A 23,591-nucleotide genomic window follows, 5' to 3' on the forward strand; every position below is an offset into this window, starting at 1 on the left:
ATATAAGTACCCCCTGACCCCAAGTGAGTTACCCTAGTCCCATAGAAGTACTCCCTGACCCCAAGTGAGTTAGCCTAGTCCCATAGAAGTACTCCCTGGCCCCAAGTGAGTTATCCTAGCCCCTTTATATGTACTCTCTGACCGCAAGTGAGTTATCCTAGCCCTTTATATGTACTCCCAGACACCAAGTGAGTTACCCTAGTCCCTTATAAGTACTCCCTGACCCCAAGTGAGCTTCCCTAGCCCCTAAATAAGTACACCCTGGCCCCAAGTGAGTTACCCGGGTCCCATAGGAGTACTCCCTGACCCCAAGTGAGTTACCATATCACCTTTATAAGTACTCCCTGACCCCAAGTGAGTTATCCTAGCCCCTTTATGTGTACTCTCTGACCGCAAGTGAGTTAGCCTAGTCCCATATAAGTACTCCCTGACCCCAAGTGAGTTACCCCAGCCCCTATATAAGTACCCCCTGACCCCAAGTGAGTTACCCTAGTCCCATAGAAGTACCCCCTGACCCCAAGTGAGTTAGCCTAGTCCCATAGAAGTACTCCCTGACCCCAAGTGAGTTATCCTAGCCCCTTTATATGTACTCTTTGACAGCAAGTGAGTTGTCCTAGCCCCTTTATATGTACTCCTAGACACCAAGTGAGTTACCCTAGCCCCTATATAAGTACCCTCTGACCCCAAGTGAGTTACCCTAGTCCCATAGAAGTACTCCCTGACCCCAAGTGAGTTAGCCTAGTCCCATAGAAGTACTCCCTCACCCCAAGTGAGTTATCCTAGCCCCTTTATATGTACTCTCTGACAGCAAGTGAGTTGTCCTAGCCCCTTTATATGTACTCCCAGACACCAAGTGAGTTACCCTAGTCCCTTATAAGTACTCCATGACACCAAGTGAGATACCCTAGTACCTTATAAGTACTTCCTGACCACAAGTGAGATACACTAGCCCCTTAATAAGTACACCCTGGCCCCACGTGAGTTACCCTGGTCCCATATAAGTAATCACAGACACCAAGTGAGTTACCCTAGTCCCATAGAAGCACTCCTTGACATCAAGTGTGTTACCCTAGCCCCTTATATAAGTACTCGCTGGCTGCAAATGAGTTATCCTAACCCCTTTATATGTACTCTCTGACCGCAAGTGAGTTAACCTAGTCCCATAGAAGTACTCCCTGACCCCAAGTGAGTTACCATATCACCTCTATAAGTACTCCCTGACCCCAATTGAGTAATCCTATCCCCTTTATATGTACTCTCTGACGGCAAGTGAGTTACCCTATTCCCATAGAAGTACTCCCTGACCCCAAGTGAGTTATCCTAAACCCTTTATATGTACTCTCTGACCGCAGGTGAGTTACCCTAGTCCCATATAAGTTCTCCCTGACCCCAAGTGAGTTATCCTAGCCCCTTTATATGTACTCTCTGACCGCAAGTGAGTTATTCAAACCCCTTATAAGTACTCCCTGACCCCAAGTGTGTTATCCTAGTCTCATATATGTACTCTCTGACCGCAAGTAAGTTATCCTAGCCCCTTTATATGTACTCCCTGTCCCCAAGTGATTTATCCTACCCCTTTTATATGTACTCTCTGACCGCAAGTGAGTTACCCTAGTCCCATATAAGTTCTCCCTGACCCCAAGTGAGTTACCATATCCCCTTTATAAGTACTCCCAGACCCCAAGTGAGTTACCCTAGTCCCATATAATTACTCCCTGACCCCAAGTGAGTTACCCTAGCCCCTATATAAATTCCCCCTGACCCCAAGTGAGTTACCCTAGTCCCATAGAAGTACTACCTGACCCCAAGTGAGTTGTCCTAGCCCCTTTATATGTACTCTCTGACCGCAAGTAAGTTGTCCTAGCCCCTTTATATGTACTCCCTGACCCCAAGTGAGTTATCCTAGCCCTTTTATATGTACTCTCTGACCGCAAGTGAGTTATTCAAACACCTTATAAGTACTCCCTGACCCCAAGTGTGTTATCCTAGTCTCATATATGTACTCCCTGAACTCAAGTGTGTTACCTTAGCCCCTTTATAAGTACTCCCTGACCCCAAGTGATTTATCCTACACCATTTATATGTACTCTCTGACCGCAAGTGAGTTACCCTAGTCCCATATAAGTTCTCCCTGACCCCAAGTGAGTTATCCTAGCCCCTTTATATGTACTCTCTGACCGCAAGTGAGTTATTCAAACCCCTTATAAGTACTCCCTGACCCCAAGTGTGTTATCCTAGTCTCATATATGTACTCTCTGACCGCAAGTAAGTTATCCTAGCCCCTTTATATATACTCTCTGACCGCAAGTGAGTTATCATAGCCCCTTTATAAGTACTCCCAGACCCCAAGTGAGTTACCCTAGTCCCATATAAGTACTCCCTGACCCCAAGTGAGTTACCCTAGCCCCTAAATAAGTACACCTTGGCCCCAAGTGAGTTACCCTGGTCCCATATAAGTACTCAAAGACACCAATTGAGTTACCCTAGTCCCATATAAGTACTCCTTGACCCAAAATGAGTTACCCTAGCCCCTTTATAAGTACTCCCTGACCCCAAGTGAGTTACCATAGCCCCTTTATAAGTACTACCTGACCCCCAGTGAGTTATCCTAGCCCCTTTATATGTACTCTCTGACCGCAAGTGAGTTACCCTAGCCCCTTTATAAGTACACCCTGACCCCAAGTGAGTTAGCTTAGTCCCAAATAAGTACTCCCTGACCCCAAGTGAGTTACCCTAGCCCCTATATAAGTACCCCCTGACCCCAAGTGAGTTAGCCTAGTCCCATAGAAGTACTCCCTGACTACAAGTGAGTTATCCTAACCCCTTTATATGTACTCTCTGACCGCAAGTGAGTTATCCTAGCCCCTTTATATGTACTCCCAGACACCAAGTGAGTTACCCTAGTCCCATAGAAGTACTCCCTGACATCAAGTGTGTAACCCTAGCCCCTTATATAAGTACTCCCTGGCTGCAAATGAGTTATCCTAACCCCTTTATATGTACTCTCTGAACGCAAGTGAGTTACCCTAGTCCCATAGAAGTACTCCTTGACCCCAAATGAGTTACCATATCACCTCTATAAGTACTCCCTGACCCCAAGTGAGTAATCCTATCTCCTTTATATGTACTCTCTGACGGCAAGTGAGTTACCCTATTCCCATAGAAGTACTCCCTGACCCCAAGTGAGTTACCATAGCCCCTTTATGAGTACTCCCTGACCCCAAGTGAGTTATCCTAAACCCTTTATATGTACTCTCTGACCGCAAGTGAGTTACCCTAGTCCCATATAAGTTTTCCCTGACCCCAAGTGAGTTATCCTAGCCCCTTTATATGTACTCTCTGACCGCAAGTGAGTTACCCTAGTCCAATATAGGTACTCCCTGACCCCAAGTGAGTTACCATAGCCCCTTTATAAGTACTCCCTGACCCCAAGTGATTTATCCTACCCCCTTTATATGTACTCTCTGACCGCAATTGAGTTACCCTAGTCCCATATAAGTTCTCCCTGACCCCAAGTGAGTTACCATAGCACCTTTATAAGTACACCCAGACCCCAAGTGAATTACCCAAGTCCCATATAAGTACTCCCTGACCCCAAGTGAGTTACCCTAGCCCCCTATATAAATTCCCCCTGACCCCAAGTGAGTCACCCTAGTTCCATAGAAGTACTCCCTGACCCCAAGTGAGTTATCCTAGCCCCTTTATATGTACTCTCTGTCCGCAAGTAAGTTATCCTAGCCCCTTTATATGTACTCCCTGAGCCCAAGTGAGTTATCCTAGCCCCTTTATATGTACTCTCTGACCGCAAGTGAGTTATTCAAACCCCTTATAAGTACTCCCTGACCCCAAGTGTGTTATCCTAGTCTCATATATGTACTCCCTGAACTCAAGTGTGTTACCTTAGCCCCTTTATAAGTACTCCCTGACCCCAAGTGATTTATCCTACCCCCTTTATATGTACTCTCTGACCGCAAGTGAGTTACCCTAGTCACATATAAGTTCTCCCTGACCCTTAGTGAGTTACCATAGCCCCTTTATAAGTACTCCCAGACCCCAAGTGAGTTACCCTAGTCCCATATAAGTTCTCCCTGACCCTTAGTGAGTTACCATAGCCCCTTTATAAGTACTCCCAGACCCCAAGTGAGTTACCCTAGTCCCATATAAGTACTCCCAGACACCAAGTGAGTTACCCGAGTCTATATTCTGATAGCGCGGTGATAGGACGTGTCCTAGTTGGCTCCCGTTATCTGAGTTGTGTACAGTGAGCAACGTAAATAGTGTCCTCTTTGGTGAGGAACTGGGCTAACTGCCCATAATTAATGCCTTATAAAAAGGGCGAATCGTCTTCAATGTCTGCAATTTTTACATCAACTTCAACCATGTCTGCCTCTACAGCTTCTTTGCCTCCTGCAACAAGCCAAAGAGCCGCTGATAAATTAAAGGATTCAATGTCTACAAACTCAACCTCCTCAGAGGTCCCAACATTCAATGTACAATCGACATCTAATCCAAGCTACGCTGCCGTTACACACGTTAAAAGAGATCAAGGTATCATCATAGACTGTTTAGAAGACTTTACGCTAACCGACTATGTTTGTGCCATTAGTAAACTGATAGACAATCAGAAAATTATAAGCGCATCAAGAATTTCAAGTAACAGGATCTGTATGTATCTATCTTCTAAAGACCTTGTTAATGACCTTACAAACAACTACTCCCATATAGCTATCAACGGTCAAAATTCTACTCTCAGACTATTAGTCTCTAATAACAAAAAAGTTATTTTTTCTAATGTCCCTACTGAGCTACCAAACTTTGCACTCGAACATATGTTGAGTTGTCTTGGAATAAAAGGTTTGTCCCAAATAACTACACTCAGAGCCTCGATCAGCAAGGACGGTTTTGGACACGTGGGAAGCTTCAGGAGACAAATTTATTTAAAAGCAGAAGATATATCAAAAATACCGCAAATATTTAAAATTAACTTTGACGGTCACGACTACACCATCTTCTCCAGCACTGATACACATAGATGCTTTCTGTGCAAATCTGAAGGACATCTCGCCAGACTATGTCCTACCTCTAACTCCCACAATACCGCTCATCCAAATAAACAAACCTCAGTCGACCTCCTCCCTAACTCCGAATCTACAAATGAGAACAAAAACAAAAATACGGATTCAACACATATTCCCAAACCAACGCAGGCTCCTCCGATTCTAAATGACAATATCACTCACGGAAAACACAGCTTGCCTCCAGATAACACTGCTCCCATAAACCAACAATTACATAACCTCTCTAACGACTCTTTATCCTCAGCTTCGCATAGCCACAATAAAATTTGTAATAATTACTCTCAAGAAGTCCCCCCTCAATCTCACGAATCAACTTATCTCGACAACTCATACAAACGTCCCCTCTCAGTCTCTACTTCCTCCAACTCAAGCAAAAAACCAAAAAAAAGGTAACCACCAGCAAGCTTTGCCAAGATTCGGACATGGAGCTTTTCTCTAGCAACGACTCTCTCATCGCATCTGCTAATCACTACTTAAAGAAAAACCAACTCTCTCAAGAAACTCAACGTGACCTTGCTACAGATATAGAATACAAAATGGAACCTATTAAGCATATTTTACTGGAACACCCCACGGCCTTCTTCCTGAGTTACCAACAGGTGATTGACTTCCTTATCAACTGCGCCGGTAAAACCGACATAATCCCAATAGCCAGTCAATATACTGAGGACTATCCTAAATTAGCAAAGTTACTTAGAGACATATATCCCAGCCTCCTGGATAAATCCATCAAAAATAGATTATCTAGAATACTGAAAAAACTGGACAACCACATCAGCTGGATGGAAGTAGAAACGACCAATCTCGATCAAGATATTCAAACACCTACTCAAACTAATGATGACTGCTAATCTGCTCCAAGATTTACACATCACCTTCTGGAACGCCAGAGGCATTTACAACAAGAAAGAAGAACTAACAAAGCGCATTACAGACCAGGATATCTTCATTGGAGTAGAGACATGGCTCTCCAAGTACAAAATATTCGACATTCCAGGCTACCACACTTTCCGAAACGACAGGAACTCTCATCGTGGGGGTGGTACCATGTTTCTCATCAGAAAACATATTTTATTCAAGCCTGTCTCTACCCTTTGCAAGATAAGCAACAACCTTGAAACTACCGCGGTCGAAATTATAAATTCTTCTCCAAAATTGTTTATACTCTCGTGCTATAGAGTTCCTAATCATTCGGTAACAGAACAAGAATGGAATCAGCTTTTCTCCTCAATCTCAACCCTTGGATCATGCCTTATCCTGGGAGACTTCAACGCTCACCACCCATCCTGGAACTGCATAAAAAACGACATACATGGAACCTCCCTTTTCAACGCCGCTAATTCAAGCGACCTTATATTGGTCAACGAACATTCATCCACCCACATAGATTTCTACCGCAACTCCTTTTCCAACTTAGACCTTCTACTCTCCTCTCCGGATCTCTATGACAAAATTGATCTTCAAGTGTCTGATGACCTATGTGGATCAGATCACTATCCTCTACTAATCAACGTCTCTTATATCAAACAAAAATCTTTACATAACAAGAGAAATTACCGAATCACATCGAAAAAAACAGACTGGACAGTCTTTCAATCCATCATGTCGGACTCCCTCCCTCTTTTTATCTCCTCTAACTATACTAACTCTAACATTCAGGACAAATACAATATTCTATGCAATCAAATAGTCGATGTTGCCAAAAAAGCTACACCCACAAAATCCAACCACCCCTCCAAACTATTCCTACACAATCCTACTCCTTGGTGGGACAGAGAATGTGACAATATGATCAGATTACGTAAAGCTTACCTCAAAAAATGGAGACACACCCATAAAATTGAAGACTTTATCGAATATAAAAGACAGGTGGCATGCACCAAAAAAGTTATCAAACAAAAAAAAATTATATCTTTTCGAAATTTTGCTGAGTCCATAAACTTTAATACTTCACACTCTTACGTTTGGAACTGTTGCAAAATTTTAAAAAATCGCTTTGCTCGCATCTCCTCTAACCCCTCCTTTTCTCCAGACCCAGATCAAAAGACCAAAATGTCTTCTCTTATCGACAAACTTGCTCCCCCATGGGTTCCACATCACCCGACAGTTTTTGGGAGAGAAAAAGCACTATTCCCATACTCATATTCATGCACATCTTCTATACACCCAGACTGTTCCTCTCCCCTCTCCTCCCCACCTCCTACTTCCTTTCACCATTCTTTCACCTACTTAAATGATCCGTTTCATTTTGAAGAGTTGCAGTTAGCCCTTTCTAAATGCAGTACCAAATCATCCCCTGGTCCCGACCAATTGGAATACTCTCTCATTATTAACCTTCCTCTCTCCATCAAAAAAGTCTTCCTTGAATTACTTAACGATATGTTTTCATCCCAGCAATACCCTTCTAACTGGAAAAGTAGTCGCACGTTCTTCATTAAAAAGAAGGACAGCTCCAAACTTCGCCCCATTTCGCTTACTTCTTGCTTCTGCAAAATTATGGAAAAAATCATAAAAACCAGACTTCTATGGTGGGCGGAACACATAGACATCCTTCCTCAAACACAATCTGGCTTTAGAGGAGGTAGATCATGCTCTGACAATTTATCCACACTCTCATTAACAGTGGAAGAATCATTTCATAATGGCCATGACGTATTAGCTTGCTTTCTCGATGTTCAGAGTGCTTTCGACAACGTTCTTTGTGACATACTTGTCACTAAACTCAAAAGTCTAGACTGCCCAACTAACATCATCAGTTTTGTCCATTTTCTTACATACAGTAGACAAGTGACTTATATGCTCAACTCTGGAGAATTCATTAACAGAACTGTCTACAAAGGTCTGCCACAAGGAGGAGTATTGAGCCCCCTACTCTACCTCATCTATGTAGCTGACATTATGCAGGGACTGAACAGTAAAATCATCGTGTCACAGTTTGCCGACGATATCGGAGTTTTTCTTCCTATATCTACCCCTTCTGAAAAATTTCTCCTGGAAGAATCTATCGGGCACATTGGCTCCAATTTGTCAAATCTTGGACTTTCTCTGTCACCCGAAAAAACTGTTTTAATCCACTTCAATAATAAAGGGATTAAACCGGGCACATGCTCCATTAAACTCAACAACCACAAAATTTTTTCCTCCACATCCACAAATTTTTTGGGCATCATATTTGATTATCAATTTAATTTCAAAGCACAAATAGAAGCAATACGCAGGAAATGCTTTAGAAAGATAAATATTATAAAATTCATTTCCAGAATTAGATGGGGTGCTGATCCATATACCCTTCTTATTTTATATAAAAGTCTAATTCGTTCGGGCCTTGACTACAACAGCTTCATTTATTTTCCCAAAAAACAACGTGAATTAATTGCAATTGAAAGAATTCAATTCTCAGCCATCCGCGTAGCTATGGGGTATAGAAGCTCTACACCCACAAATATCCTTCTAGGAGAATCCAAAATCTGTCTTCTACAGCATCGTTCAAACCTTCTCTGCAATAAATTCATTACTAAATCCATCTCTGCCACCTCCTCCTTCATCTCTAACCTTTTAAGGAGGCTTATTTCTTCTCCTTCTCTGGACTCTCTTATCAAATCTTCCTCGACTCATTTAACTTCCTGCATTAAAAATGTAGGCTCCTACTTTCCCTCCATCAGAATAGAAACCAAGCTAATTCCTTTCTTAGCTGATTACTCTCCTTCCCTTCATTCGACATAGATCTCTCCTTAGGTTCCATACTCAAAACATCCCTTTCTCCTAATCATCTCTTTATAGAGCACCTCTCCGACCTCCCACCTAACACAGTCAATTTCTTCACCGATGGCAGTAAAAACAATGAACTTAACAAAGTTGGTGCGGCTTGTTTCTCTCCTGACCTCCATGTCTCCTCCCAGGTCAGCCTCATTGGACACATGACCCCTTTCACAGCAGAATGCATCGGCATATTACTGGCTCTTAAGCATCTAGTTGATACCACCTTCAACAATATCTATATATACACTGACTGTCTCAGCGTTATCAATGCTCTTAACTCCCCCTCCTTCCAAGCTCATTATAATCCTTACTTATCAGAAATCAAAAATCTAATAGATCTTAAATTCAAAAACAGCCATAGAATTAAGATGTTCTGGATTCCTGCCCATTCCGGCATCTGCCCTAACGAACATGTAGACAAACTCGCTAAACAAGCCACAAACCTTGACATTTCTCTGGAATACCTTTGTCCTTGGTCGGACCTATCCCAAAATTTCAAAAATCAAGCATGTAAAAATAACCTTGACTCTCTTCTGGAGGAGGCTACATACAAGGGTGTCAAATATTTCTCGCTTTTTTTTAAACCACAGAAACTCCCATGGTTCTCAAATAAAACTCTCCCTAGGAATTTTATCTGCTGGGTTAATAGAATCCGTTCCAACCATTACCATCTTGGCTACTCTCTGGCAAGAATCGGATACATTCAAGACCCAAAATGTCCATGTGGTTCTGAACAACAAGATCTAAACCACATTATTTGGCAATGCCCTTTTCTCAATAAGGGCAGAGACAGTTTGCTTCAATCTCTAATCAAATTGAGATACTATCCCCCCATGTCGATAGACATATTCATCGGACAACCAAATATTAAACCTTTGAAACTCATTTACAAATTCCTACAAAACCACGAGATATATACATGAATCAACTCCTGTCTTCTCACTATAATTTTAATTTTAAGCTTTTCTTTTTTCATGTCAATCAGTATGAAGTTGTGATTTTGTAATAACCGTACAATTATAATTCAAAATGTGATAACATTAATTATTAACCATGTACATACATCTATTTATAATGCTTATAACCTAATTTAGGTTCAGAAGCTTTTTAATAAAAAAAAAAAAAAAAAAAAAAAGTGAGTTACCCTAGTCTTTTATAAGAACTCCCTGACCCCAAGTGAGTTACCCTAGCCCCTAAATAAGTACACCTTGGCCCCAAGTGAGTTACCCTGGTCCCATATAAGTACTCAAAGACACCAATTGAGTTACCCTAGTCCCATATAAGTACTCCTTGACCCAAAGTGAGTTACACTAGCCCCTTTATAAGTACTCCCTGACCCCAAGTGAGTTACCATAGCCCCTTTATAAGTACTACCTGACCCCAAGTGAGTTATCCTAGCCCCTTTATATGTACTCTCTGACCGCAAGTGAGTTACCCTAGCCCCTTTATAAGTACACCCTGGCCCCAAGTGAGTTAGCCTAGTCCCAAATAAGTACTCCCTGACCCCAAGTGAGTTACCCTAGCCCCTATATAAGTACCCCCTGACCCCAAGTGAGTTAGCCTAGTCCCATAGAAGTACTCCCTGACTCCAAGTGAGTTATCCTAACCCCTTTATATGTACTCTCTGACCGCAAGTGAGTTATCCTAGCCCCTTTATATGTACTCCCAGACACCAAGTGAGTTACCCTAGTCCCATAGAAGTACTCCCTGACATCAAGTGTGTTACCCTAGCCCCTTATATAAGTACTCCCTGGCTGCAAATGAGTTATCCTAACCCCTTTATATGTACTCTCTGACCGCAAGTGAGTTACCCTAGTCCCATAGAAGTACTCCTTGACCCCAAGTGAGTTACCATATCACCTCTATAAGTACTCCCTGACCCCAAGTGAGTAAACCTATCTCCTTTATATGTACTCTCTGACCGCAAGTGAGTTACCCTAGTCCAATATAGGTACTCCCTGACCCCAAGTGAGTTACCATAGCCCCTTTATAAGTACTCCCTGACCCCAAGTGATTTATCCTACCCCCTTTATATGTACTCTCTGACCGCAAGTGAGTTACCCTAGTCCCATATAAGTTCTCCCTGACCCCAAGTGAATTACCCAAGTCCCATATAAGTACTCCCTGACCCCAAGTGAGTTACCCTAGCCCCCTATATAAATTCCCCCTGACCCCAAGTGAGTTACCCTAGTTCCATAGAAGTACTCCCTGACCCCAAGTGAGTTATCCTAGCCCCTTTATATGTACTCTCTGACCCCAAGTGAGTTGTCCTAGCCCCTTTATATGTACTCTCTGACCGCAAGTAAGTTATCCTAGCCCCTTTATATGTACTCCCTGACCCCAAGTGAGTTATCCTAGCCCCTTTGTATGTAGTCTCTGACCGCAAGTGAGTTATTCAAACCCCTTTTAAGTACTCCCTGACCCCAAGTGTGTTACCCTAGTTCCATAGAAGTACTCCCTGACCCCAAGTGAGTTATCCTAGCCCCTTTATATGTACTCTCTGACCGCAAGTAAGTTATCCTAGCCCCTTTATATGTACTCCCTGACCCCAAGTGAGTTATCCTAGCCCCTTTATATGTACTCCCAGTCACCAAGTGAGTTACCCTAGTCCCTTATAAGAACTCCCTGACCCCAAGTGAGTTACCCTAGCCCCTAAATAAGTACACCTTGGCCCCAAGTGAGTTACCCTGGTCCCATATAATTACTCAAAGACACCAATTGAGTTACCCTAGTCCCATATAAGTACTCCTTCACCCAAAGTGAGTTACCCTAGCCCCTTTATAAGTACTCCCTGACCCCAAGTGAGTTACCATAGCCCCTTTATAAGTACTACCTGACCCCAAGTGAGTTATCCTAGCCCCTTTATATGTACTCTCTGACGGCAAGTGAGTTACCCTATTCCCATAGAAGTACTCCCTGACCCCAAGTGAGTTACCATAGCCCCTTTATGAGTACTCCCTGACCCCTAGTGTGTTATCCTAGTCTCATATATGTACTCCCTGAACTCAAGTGTGTTACCTTAGCCCCTTTATAAGTACTCCCTGACTCCAAGTGATTTATCCTACCCCCTTTATATGTACTCTCTGACCGCAAGTGAGTTACCGTAGTTCCATAGTAGTACTCCCTTACCCCAAGTGAGTTATCCTAGCCCCTTTATATGTACTCTCTGACCGCAAGTGAGTTACCCTAGTCCAATATAGGTACTCCCTGACCCCAAGTGAGTTAACATAGCCCCTTTATAAGTACTCCCTGACCCCAAGTGAGTTATCCTAGCCCCTTTATATGTACTCTCTGACCGCAAGTGAGTTATTCAAACCCCTTATAAGTACTCCCTGACCCCAAGTGTGTTATCCTAGTCTCATATATGTACTCCCTGAACTCAAGTGTGTTACCTTAGCCCCTTTATAAGTACTCCCTGACCCCAAGTGATTTATCCTACCCCCTTTATATGTACTCTCTGACCGCAAGTGAGTTACCCTAGTCCCATATAAGTTCTCCCTGACCCCAAGTGAGTTACCATATCCCCTTTATAAGTACTCCCAGACCCCAAGTGAGTTACCCTAGTCCCATATAAGTACTCCCTGACCCCAAGTGAGTTACCCTTGCCCCTAAATAAGTACACCTTGGCCCCAAGTGACTTACACTGGTCCCATATAAGTACTCAAAGACACCAATTGAGTTACCCTAGTCCCATATAAGTACTCCTTGACCCAAAGTGAGTTACCCTAGCCCCTTTATAAGTACTCCCTGACCCCAAGTGAGTTACCATAGCCACTTTATAAGTACTACCTGACCTCAAGTGAGTTATCCTAGCCCCTTTATATGTACTCTCTGACCGCAAGTGAGTTATTCAAACCCCTTATAAGTACTCCCTGACCCCAAGTGTGTTATCCTAGTCTCATATATGTACTCCCTGAACTCAAGTGTGTTACCTTAGCCCCTTTATAAGTACTCCCTGACCCCAAGTGATTTATCCTACCCCCTTTATATGTACTCTCTGACCGCAAGTGAGTTACCCTAGTCCCATATAAGTTCTCCCTGACCCCAAGTGAGTTACCATATCCCCTTTATAAGTACTCCCAGACCCCAAGTGAGTTACCCTAGTCCCATATAAGTACTCCCTGACCCCAAGTGAGTTACCCTAGCCCCTAAATAAGTACACCTTGGCCACAAGTGACTTACCCTGGTCCCATATAAGTACTCAAAGACACCAATTGAGTTACCCTAGTCCCATATAAGTACTCCTTGACCCAAAGTGAGTTACCCTAGCCCCTTTATAAGTACTCCCTGACCCCAAGTGAGTTACCATAGCCACTTTATAAGTACTACCTGACCTCAAGTGAGTTATCCTAGCCCCTTTATATGTACTCTCTGACCGCAAGTGAGTTATCCTAGCCCCTTTATATGTACTCCCAGACACCAAGTGAGTTACCCTAGTCCCATAGAAGTACTCCCTGACATCAAGTGTGTTACCCTAGCCCCTTATATAAGTACTCCTTGGCTGCAAATGAGTTATCCTAACCCCTTTATATGTACTCTCTGACCGCAAGTGAGTTACCCTAGTCCCATAGAAGTACTCCCTGACCCCAAGTGAGTTACCATATCACCTCTATAAGTACTCCCTGACCCCAAGTGAGTAATCCTATCTCCTTTATATGTACTCTCTGACGGCAAGTGAGTTACCCTATTCCCATAGAAGTACTCCCTGACCCCAAGTGAGTTACCATAGCCCCTTTATATGTACTCCCAGACACCAAGTGAGTTACCCTAGTCCCATATAAGTTTTCCCTGACCCCAAGTGAGTTATCCTAGCCCCTTTATAAGTACTCTCTGACCGCAAGTGAGTTACCCTAGTCCAATATAGGTACTCCCTGACCCCAAGTGAGTTACCATAGCCCCTTTATAAGTACTCCCTGACCCCAAGTGATTTATCCTAACCCCCTTTATATGTACTCTCTGACCGCAAGTGGGTTACCCTAGTCCCATATAAGTTCTCCCTGACCCCAAGTGAGTTACCATAGCACCTTTATAAGTACACCCAGACCCCAAGTGAATTACCCAAGTCCCATATAAGTACTCCCTGACCCCAAGTGAGTTACCCTAGCCCCCTATATAAATTCCCCCTGACCCCAAGTGAGTTACCCTAGTTCCATAGAAGTACTCCCTGACCCCAAGTGAGTTATCCTAGCCCCTTTATATGTACTCTCTGACCGCAAGTAAGTTATCCTAGCCCCTTTATTTGTACTCCCTGACCCCAAGTGAGTTATCCTAGCCCCTTTATATGTACTCTCTGACCGCAAGTGAGTTATTCAAACCCCTTATAAGTACTCCCTGACCCCAAGTGTGTTATCCTAGTCTCATATATGTACTCCCTGAACTCAAGTGTGTTAACTTAGCCCCTTTATAAGTACTCCCTGACCCCAAGTGATTTATCCTACCCCCTTTATATGTACTCTCTGACCGCAAGTGAGTTACCCTAGTCCCATATAAGTTCTCCCTGACCCTTGGTGAGTTACCATAGCCCCTTTATAAGTACTCCCAGACCCCAAGTGAGTTACCCTAGTCCCATATAAGTACTCCCTGACACCAAGTGAGTTACCCTACCCCTATATAAATTCCCCCTGACCCCAAGTGAGTTACCCTAGTCCCATAGAAGTACTCCCTGACCCCAAGTGAGTTATCCTAGCCCCTTTATATGTACTCTCTGACCGCAAGTAAGTTATCCTAGCCCCTTCATATGTACTCCCAGACACCAAGTGAGTTACCCTAGTCCCATATAAGTTCTCCCTGACCCCAAGTGAGTTACCATAGCCCCTTTATAAGTACTCCCAGACCCCAAGTGAGTTACCCTAGTCCCATATAAGTACTCCCTGACCCCAAGTGAGTTACCCTAGCCCCTATATAAATTCCCCCTGACCCCAAGTGAGTTACCGTAGTCCCATAAAAGTACTCCCTGACCCCAAGTGTGTTATCCTAGCCCCTTTATATGTACTCTCTGACCGCAAGTAAGTTATCCTAGCCCCTTTATATGTACTGCCAGACACCAAGTGAGTTACCCTAGTCCCTTATAAGTACTCCCTGACCCCAAGTGAGTTACCCTAGCCCCTAAATAAGTACACCTTGGCCCCAAGTGAGTTACCCTGGTCCCATATAAGTACTCACAGACACCAATTGAGTTACCCTAGTCCCATATAAGTACTCCTTGACCCAAAGTGAGTTACCCTAGCCCCTTTATAAGTACTCCCTGACCCCAAGTGAGTTACCCTAGTTCCATATAAATACACCCTGATTCTAAGTGAGTTACCCTAGTCCCATATAAGTACTCCCTGACCCCAAGTGAGTTACCCTAGCCCCTATATAAATTCCCCCTGACCCCAAGTGAGTTACCCTAGTCCCATATAAGTTCTCCCTGACCCCAAGTGAGTTACCATAGCACCTTTATAAGTACACCCAGACCCCAAGTGAATTACCCTAATCCCACATAAGTACTCCCTGACCCCAAGTGAGTTACCCTAGCCCCTAAATAAGTACACCTTGGCCCCAAGTGAGTTACCCTGGTCCCATATAAGTACTCAAAGATACCAATTGAGTTACCCTAGTCCCATATAAGTACTCCTTGACCCAAAGTGAGTTACCCTAGCCCCTTTATAAGTACTCCCTGACCCCAAGTGAGTTACCCTAGTTCCATATAAATACACCCTGATTCTAAGTGAGTTACCCTAGTCCCATATAAGTACTCCCTGACCCCAAGTGAGTTACCCTAGCCCCTATATAAATTCCCCCTGACCCCAAGTGAGTTACCCTAGTCCCATATAAGTTCTCCCTGACCCCAAGTGAGTTACCATAGCACCTTTATAAGTACTCCCGGACCCCAAGTGATTTATCCTACCCCCTTTATATGTACTCTCTGACCGCAAGTGAGTTACCCTAGTCCCATATAAGTTCTCCCTGACCCCAAGTGAGTTATCATAGCCCCTATATAAGTACTCCCTGACCCCAAGTGAGTTACCCTAGTCCCATAGAAGTACTCCCTGACCCCAAGTGAATTACCCTAATCCCATATAAGTACTCCCTGACCCCAAGTAAGTTACCCCAGCCCCCTATATAAATTCCCCCTGACCCCAAGTGAGTTACCCTAGTTCCATAGAAGTACTCCCTGACCCCAAGTGAGTTATCCTAGCCCGTTTATATGTACTCTCTGACCGCAAGTAAGTTATCCTAGCCCCTTTATATGTACTCCCTGACCCCAAGTGAGTTATCCTAGCCCCTTTATATGTACTCTCTGACCGCAAGTGAGTTATTCAAACCCCTTATAAGTACTCCCTGACCCCAAGTGTGTTATCCTAGTCTCATATATGTACTCCCTGAACTCAAGTGTGTTACTTTAGCCCCTTTATAAGTACTCCCGGACCCCAAGTGATTTATCCTACCCCCTTTATATGTACTCTCTGACCGCAAGTGAGTTACCCTAGTCCCATATAAGTTCTCCCTGACCCCAAGTGAGTTATCATAGCCCCTTTATAAGTACTCCCAGACCCCAAGTGAGTTACCCTAGTCCCATATAAGTACTCCCTGACCCCAAGTGAGTTACCCTAGCCCCTATATAAATTCCCCCTGACCCCAAGTGAGTTACCCTAGTCCCATAGAAGTACTCCCTGACCCCAAGTGAGTTATCCTAGCCCCTTTATATGTACTCTCTGACCGCAAGTAAGTTATCCTAGCCCCTTCATATGTACTCCCAGACACCAACTGAGTTACCCTAGTCCCATATAAGTTCTCCCTGACCCCAAGTGAGTTACCATAGCCCCTTTATAAGTACTCCCAGACCCCAAGTGAGTTACCCTAGTCCCATATAAGTACTCCCTGACCCCAAGTGAGTTACCCTAGCCCCTATATAAATTCCCCCTGACCCCAAGTGAGTTACCGTAGTCCCATAAAAGTACTCCCTGACCCCAAGTGTGTTATCCTAACCCCTTTATATGTACTCTCTGACCGCAAGTGAGTTACCCTAGTCCCATATAAGTTTTCCCTGACCCCAAGTGAGTTACCATAGCCCCTTTGTAAGTACTCCCTGACCCCAAGTGATTTATCCTAACCCCCTTTATATGTACTCTCTGACCGCAAGTGGGTTACCCTAGTCCCATATAAGTTCTCCCTGACCCGAAGTGAGTTACCATAGCACCTTTATAAGTACTCCCTGACCCCAAGTGAGTTATCCTAGCCCCTTTATATGTACTCTCTGACCGCAAGTAAGTTATCCTAGCCCCTTCATATGTACTCCCAGACACCAAGTGAGTTACCCTAGTCCCATAGAAGTACTCCCTGACTCCAAGTGAGTTATCCTAACCCCTTTATATGTACTCTCTGACCGCAAGTGAGTTATCCTAGCCCCTTTATATGTACTCCCAGACACCAAGTGAGTTACCCTAGTCCCATAGAAGTACTCCCTGACATCAAGTGTGTTACCCTAGCCCCTTATATAAGTACTCCCTGGCTGCAAATGAGTTATCCTAACCCCTTTATATGTACTCTCTGACCGCAAGTGAGTTACCCTAGTCCCATATAAGTTTTCCCTGACCCCAAGTGAGTTATCCTAGCCCCTTTATAAGTACTCTCTGACCGCAAGTGAGTTACCCTAGTCCAATATAGGTACTCCCTGACCCCAAGTGAGTTACCATAGCCCCTTTATAAGTACTCCCTGACCCCAAGTGATTTATCCTAACCCCCTTTATATGTACTCTCTGACCGCAAGTGGGTTACCCTAGTCCCATATAAGTTCTCCCTGACCCCAAGTGAGTTACCATAGCACCTTTATAAGTACACCCAGACCCCAAGTGAATTACCCAAGTCCCATATAAGTACTCCCTGACCCCAAGTGAGTTACCCTAGCCCCCTATATAAATTCCCCCTGACCCCAAGTGAGTTACCCTAGTTCCATAGAAGTACTCCCTGACCCCAAGTGAGTTATCCTAGCCCCTTTATATGTACTCTCTGACCGCAAGTAAGTTATCCTAGCCCCTTTATTTGTACTCCCTGACCCCAAGTGAGTTATCCTAGCCCCTTTATATGTACTCTCTGACCGCAAGTGAGTTATTCAAACCCCTTATAAGTACTCCCTGACCCCAAGTGTGTTATCCTAGTCTCATATATGTACTCCCTGAACTCAAGTGTGTTAACTTAGCCCCTTTATAAGTACTCCCTGACCCCAAGTGATTTATCCTACCCCCTTTATATGTACTCTCTGACCGCAAGTGAGTTACCCTAGTCCCATATAAGTTCTCCCTGACCCTTGGTGAGTTACCATAGCCCCTTTATAAGTACTCCCAGACCCCAAGTGAGTTACCCTAGTCCCATATAAGTACTCCCTGACACCAAGTGAGTTACCCTACCCCTATATAAATTCCCCCTGACCCCAAGTGAGTTACCCTAGTCCCATAGAAGTACTCCCTGACCCCAAGTGAGTTATCCTAGCCCCTTTATATGTACTCTCTGACCGCAAGTAAGTTATCCTAGCCCCTTCATATGTACTCCCAGACACCAAGTGAGTTACCCTAGTCCCATATAAGTTCTCCCTGACCCCAAGTGAGTTACCATAGCCCCTTTATAAGTACTCCCAGACCCCAAGTGAGTTACCCTAGTCCCATATAAGTACTCCCTGACCCCAAGTGAGTTACCCTAGCCCCTATATAAATTCCCCCTGACCCCAAGTGAGTTACCGTAGTCCCATAAAAGTACTCCCTGACCCCAAGTGTGTTATCCTAGCCCCTTTATATGTACTCTCTGACCGCAAGTAAGTTATCCTAGCCCCTTTATATGTACTGCCAGACACCAAGTGAGTTACCCTAGTCCCTTATAAGTACTCCCTGACCCCAAGTGAGTTACCCTAGCCCCTAAATAAGTACACCTTGGCCCCAAGTGAGTTACCCTGGTCCCATATAAGTACTCACAGACACCAATTGAGTTACCCTAGTCCCATATAAGTACTCCTTGACCCAAAGTGAGTTACCCTAGCCCCTTTATAAGTACTCCCTGACCCCAAGTGAGTTACCCTAGTTCCATATAAATACACCCTGATTCTAAGTGAGTTACCCTAGTCCCATATAAGTACTCCCTGACCCCAAGTGAGTTACCCTAGCCCCTATATAAAATCCCCCTGACCCCAAGTGAGTTACCCTAGTCCCATATAAGTTCTCCCTGACCCCAAGTGAGTTACCATAGCACCTTTATAAGTACACCCAGACCCCAAGTGAATTACCCTAATCCCACATAAGTACTCCCTGACCCCAAGTGAGTTACCCTAGCCCCTAAATAAGTACACCTTGGCCCCAAGTGAGTTACCCTGGTCCCATATAAGTACTCAAAGATACCAATTGAGTTACCCTAGTCCCATATAAGTACTCCTTGACCCAAAGTGAGTTACCCTAGCCCCTTTATAAGTACTCCCTGACCCCAAGTGAGTTACCCTAGTTCCATATAAATACACCCTGATTCTAAGTGAGTTACCCTAGTCCCATATAAGTACTCCCTGACCCCAAGTGAGTTACCCTAGCCCCTATATAAATTCCCCCTGACCCCAAGTGAGTTACCCTAGTCCCATATAAGTTCTCCCTGACCCCAAGTGAGTTACCATAGCACCTTTATAAGTACTCCCGGACCCCAAGTGATTTATCCTACCCCCTTTATATGTACTCTCTGACCGCAAGTGAGTTACCCTAGTCCCATATAAGTTCTCCCTGACCCCAAGTGAGTTATCATAGCCCCTATATAAGTACTCCCTGACCCCAAGTGAGTTACCCTAGTCCCATAGAAGTACTCCCTGACCCCAAGTGAATTACCCTAATCCCATATAAGTACTCCCTGACCCCAAGTAAGTTACCCCAGCCCCCTATATAAATTCCCCCTGACCCCAAGTGAGTTACCCTAGTTCCATAGAAGTACTCCCTGACCCCAAGTGAGTTATCCTAGCCCGTTTATATGTACTCTCTGACCGCAAGTAAGTTATCCTAGCCCCTTTATATGTACTCCCTGACCCCAAGTGAGTTATCCTAGCCCCTTTATATGTACTCTCTGACCGCAAGTGAGTTATTCAAACCCCTTATAAGTACTCCCTGACCCCAAGTGTGTTATCCTAGTCTCATATATGTACTCCCTGAACTCAAGTGTGTTGCTTTAGCCCCTTTATAAGTACTCCCGGACCCCAAGTGATTTATCCTACCCCCTTTATATGTACTCTCTGACCGCAAGTGAGTTACCCTAGTCCCATATAAGTTCTCCCTGACCCCAAGTGAGTTATCATAGCCCCTTTATAAGTACTCCCAGACCCCAAGTGAGTTACCCTAGTCCCATAAAAGTACTCCCTGACCCCAAGTGAGTTACCCTAGCCCCTATATAAATTCCCCCTGACCCCAAGTGAGTTACCCTAGTCCCATAGAAGTACTCCCTGACCCCAAGTGAGTTATCCTAGCCCCTTTATATGTACTCTCTGACCGCAAGTAAGTTATCCTAGCCCCTTCATATGTACTCCCAGACACCAAGTGAGTTACCCTAGTCCCATATAAGTTCTCCCTGACCCCAAGTGAGTTACCATAGCCCCTTTATAAGTACTCCCAGACCCCAAGTGAGTTACCCTAGTCCCATATAAGTACTCCCTGACCCCAAGTGAGTTACCCTAGCCCCTATATAAATTCCCCCTGACCCCAAGTGAGTTACCGTAGTCCCATAAAAGTACTCCCTGACCCCAAGTGTGTTATCCTAACCCCTTTATATGTACTCTCTGACCGCAAGTGAGTTACCCTAGTCCCATATAAGTTTTCCCTGACCCCAAGTGAGTTACCATAGCCCCTTTGTAAGTACTCCCTGACCCCAAGTGATTTATCCTAACCCCCTTTATATGTACTCTCTGACCGCAAGTGGGTTACCCTAGTCCCATATAAGTTCTCCCTGACCCCAAGTGAGTTACCATAGCACCTTTATAAGTACACCCAGACCCCAAGTGAATTACCCAAGTCCCATATAAGTACTCCCTGACCCCAAGTGAGTTACCCTAGCCCCCTATATAAATTCCCCCTGACCCCAAGTGAGTTAGCCTAGTTCCATAGAAGTACTCCCTGACCCCAAGTGAGTTATCCTAGCCCCTTTATATGTACTCTCTGACCGCAAGTAAGTTATCCTAGCCCCTTTATATGTACTCCCTGACCCCAAGTGAGTTATCCTAGCCCCTTTATATGTACTCTCTGACCGCAAGTGAGTTATTCAAACCCCTTATAAGTACTCCCTGACCCCAAGTGTGTTATCCTAGTCTCATATATGTACTCCCTGAACTCAAGTGTGTTAACTTAGCCTCTTTATAAGTACTCCCTGACCCCAAGTGATTTATCCTACCCCCTTTATATGTACTCTCTGACCGCAAGTGAGTTACCCTAGTCCCATATAAGTTCTCCCTGACCCTTGGTGAGTTACCATAGCCCCTTTATAAGTACTCCCAGACCCCAAGTGAGTTACCCTAGTACCATATAAGTACTCCCTGACACCAAGTGAGTTACCCTACCCCTATATAAATTCCCCCTGACCCCAAGTGAGTTACCCTAGTCCCATAGAAGTACTCCCTGACCCCAAGTGAGTTATCCTAGCCCCTTTATATGTACTCTCTGACCGCAAGTAAGTTATCCTAGCCCCTTCATATGTACTCCCAGACACCAAGTGAGTTACCCTAGTCCCATATAAGTTCTCCCTGACCCCAAGTGAGTTACCATAGCCCCTATATAAGTACTCCCAGACACCAAGTGAGTTACCCTAGTCCCATATAAGTACTCCCTGACCCCAAGTGAGTTACCCTAGCCCCTATATAAATTCCCCCTGACCCCAAGTGAGTTACCGTAGTCCCATAAAAGTACTCCCTGACCCCAAGTGTGTTATCCTAGCCCCTTTATATGTACTCTCTGACCGCAAGTAAGTTATCCTAGCCCCTTTATATGTACTGCCAGACACCAAGTGAGTTACCCTAGTCCCTTATAAGTACTCCCTGACCCCAAGTGAGTTACCCTAGCCCCTAAATAAGTACACCTTGGCCCCAAGTGAGTTACCCTGGTCCCATATAAGTACTCAAAGACACCAATTGAGTTACCCTAGTCCCATATAAGTACTCCTTGACCCAAAGTGAGTTACCCTAGCCCCTTTATAAGTACTCCCTGACCCCAAGTGAGTTACCCTAGTTCCATATAAATACACCCTGATTCTAAGTGAGTTACCCTAGTCGCATATAAGTACTCCCTGACCCCAAGTGAGTTACCCTAGCCCCTATATAAATTCCCCCTGACCCCAAGTGAGTTACCCTAGTCCCATATAAGTTCTCCCTGACCCCAAGTGAGTTACCATAGCACCTTTATAAGTACACCCAGACCCCAAGTGAATTACCCTAATCCCACATAAGTACTCCCTGACCCCAAGTAAGTTACCCCAGCCCCCTATATAAATTCCCCCTGACCCCAAGTGAGTTACCCTAGTTCCATAGAAGTACTCCCTGACCCCAAGTGAGTTATCCTAGCCCGTTTATATGTACTCTCTGACCGCAAGTGAGTTATTCAAACCCCTTATAAGTACTCCCTGACCCCAAGTGTGTTATCCTAGTCTCATATATGTACTCCCTGAACTCAAGTGTGTTACTTTAGCCCCTTTATAAGTACTCCCGGACCCCAAGTGATTTATCCTACCCCCTTTATATGTACTCTCTGACCGCAAGTGAGTTACCCTAGTCCCATATAAGTTCTCCCTGACCCCAAGTGAGTTATCATAGCCCCTTTATAAGTACTCCCAGGCCCCAAGTGAGTTACCCTAGTCCCATATAAGTACTCCCTGACCCCAAGTGAGTTACCCTAGCCCCTATATAAATTCCCCCTGACCCCAAGTGAGTTACCATAGTCCCATAGAAGTACTCCCTGACCCCAAGTGAATTACCCTAATCCCATATAAGTACTCCCTGACCCCAAGTAAGTTACCCCAGCCCCCTATATAAATTCCCCCTGACCCCAAGTGAGTTACCCTAGTTCCATAGAAGTACTCCCTGACCCCAAGTGAGTTATCCTAGCCCGTTTATATGTACTCTCTGACCGCAAGTAAGTTATCCTAGCCCCTTTATATGTACTCCCTGACCCCAAGTGAGTTATCCTAGCCCCTTTATATGTACTCTCTGACCGCAAGTGAGTTATTCAAACCCCTTATAAGTACTCCCTGACCCCAAGTGTGTTATCCTAGTCTCATATATGTACTCCCTGAACTCAAGTGTGTTACTTTAGCCCCTTTATAAGTACTCCCGGACCCCAAGTGATTTATCCTACCCCCTTTATATGTACTCTCTGACCGCAAGTGAGTTACCCTAGTCCCATATAAGTTCTCCCTGACCCCAAGTGAGTTATCATAGCCCCTTTATAAGTACTCCCAGACCCCAAGTGAGTTATCCTAGTCTCATATATGTACTCCCTGAACTCAAGTGTGTTACCTTAGCCCCTTTATAAGTACTCCCGGACCCCAAGTGATTTATCCTAGTCTCATATATGTACTCCCTGAACTCAAGTGTGTTACCTTAGCCCCTTTATAAGTACTCCCGGACCCCAAGTGATTTATCCTACCCCCTTTATATGTACTCTCTGACCGCAAGTGAGTTATCCTAGTCCCAAATAAGTACTCCCTGACCCCAAGTGAGTTACCCTAGCCCCTATATAAGTACCCCCTGACCCCAAGTGAGTTAGCCTAGTCCCA

At 44.5% G+C, this 23,591-nt stretch overlaps 1 protein-coding gene across 1 annotated transcript; it reads left to right on the plus strand.

The window, feature by feature from the left end:
• Positions 1–8,995: 8,995 nt before the first annotated feature.
• Positions 8,996–9,760, plus strand: LOC136780835 (uncharacterized). Its single transcript, XM_066739379.1, has one exon. It carries the CDS (start codon positions 8,996–8,998, stop codon positions 9,758–9,760), a length of 765 nt encoding a protein of 254 aa, XP_066595476.1.
• Positions 9,761–23,591: the final 13,831 nt, after the last annotated feature.

The sequence above is a fragment of the Prorops nasuta genome, unplaced genomic scaffold, assembly GCF_024137725.1.
Source record: "Prorops nasuta isolate Cenicafe-Biocafe unplaced genomic scaffold, Cenicafe_Pnas_1.2 PNAS00020, whole genome shotgun sequence".
In the NCBI taxonomy this organism is placed as follows: domain Eukaryota; kingdom Metazoa; phylum Arthropoda; class Insecta; order Hymenoptera; family Bethylidae; genus Prorops; species Prorops nasuta.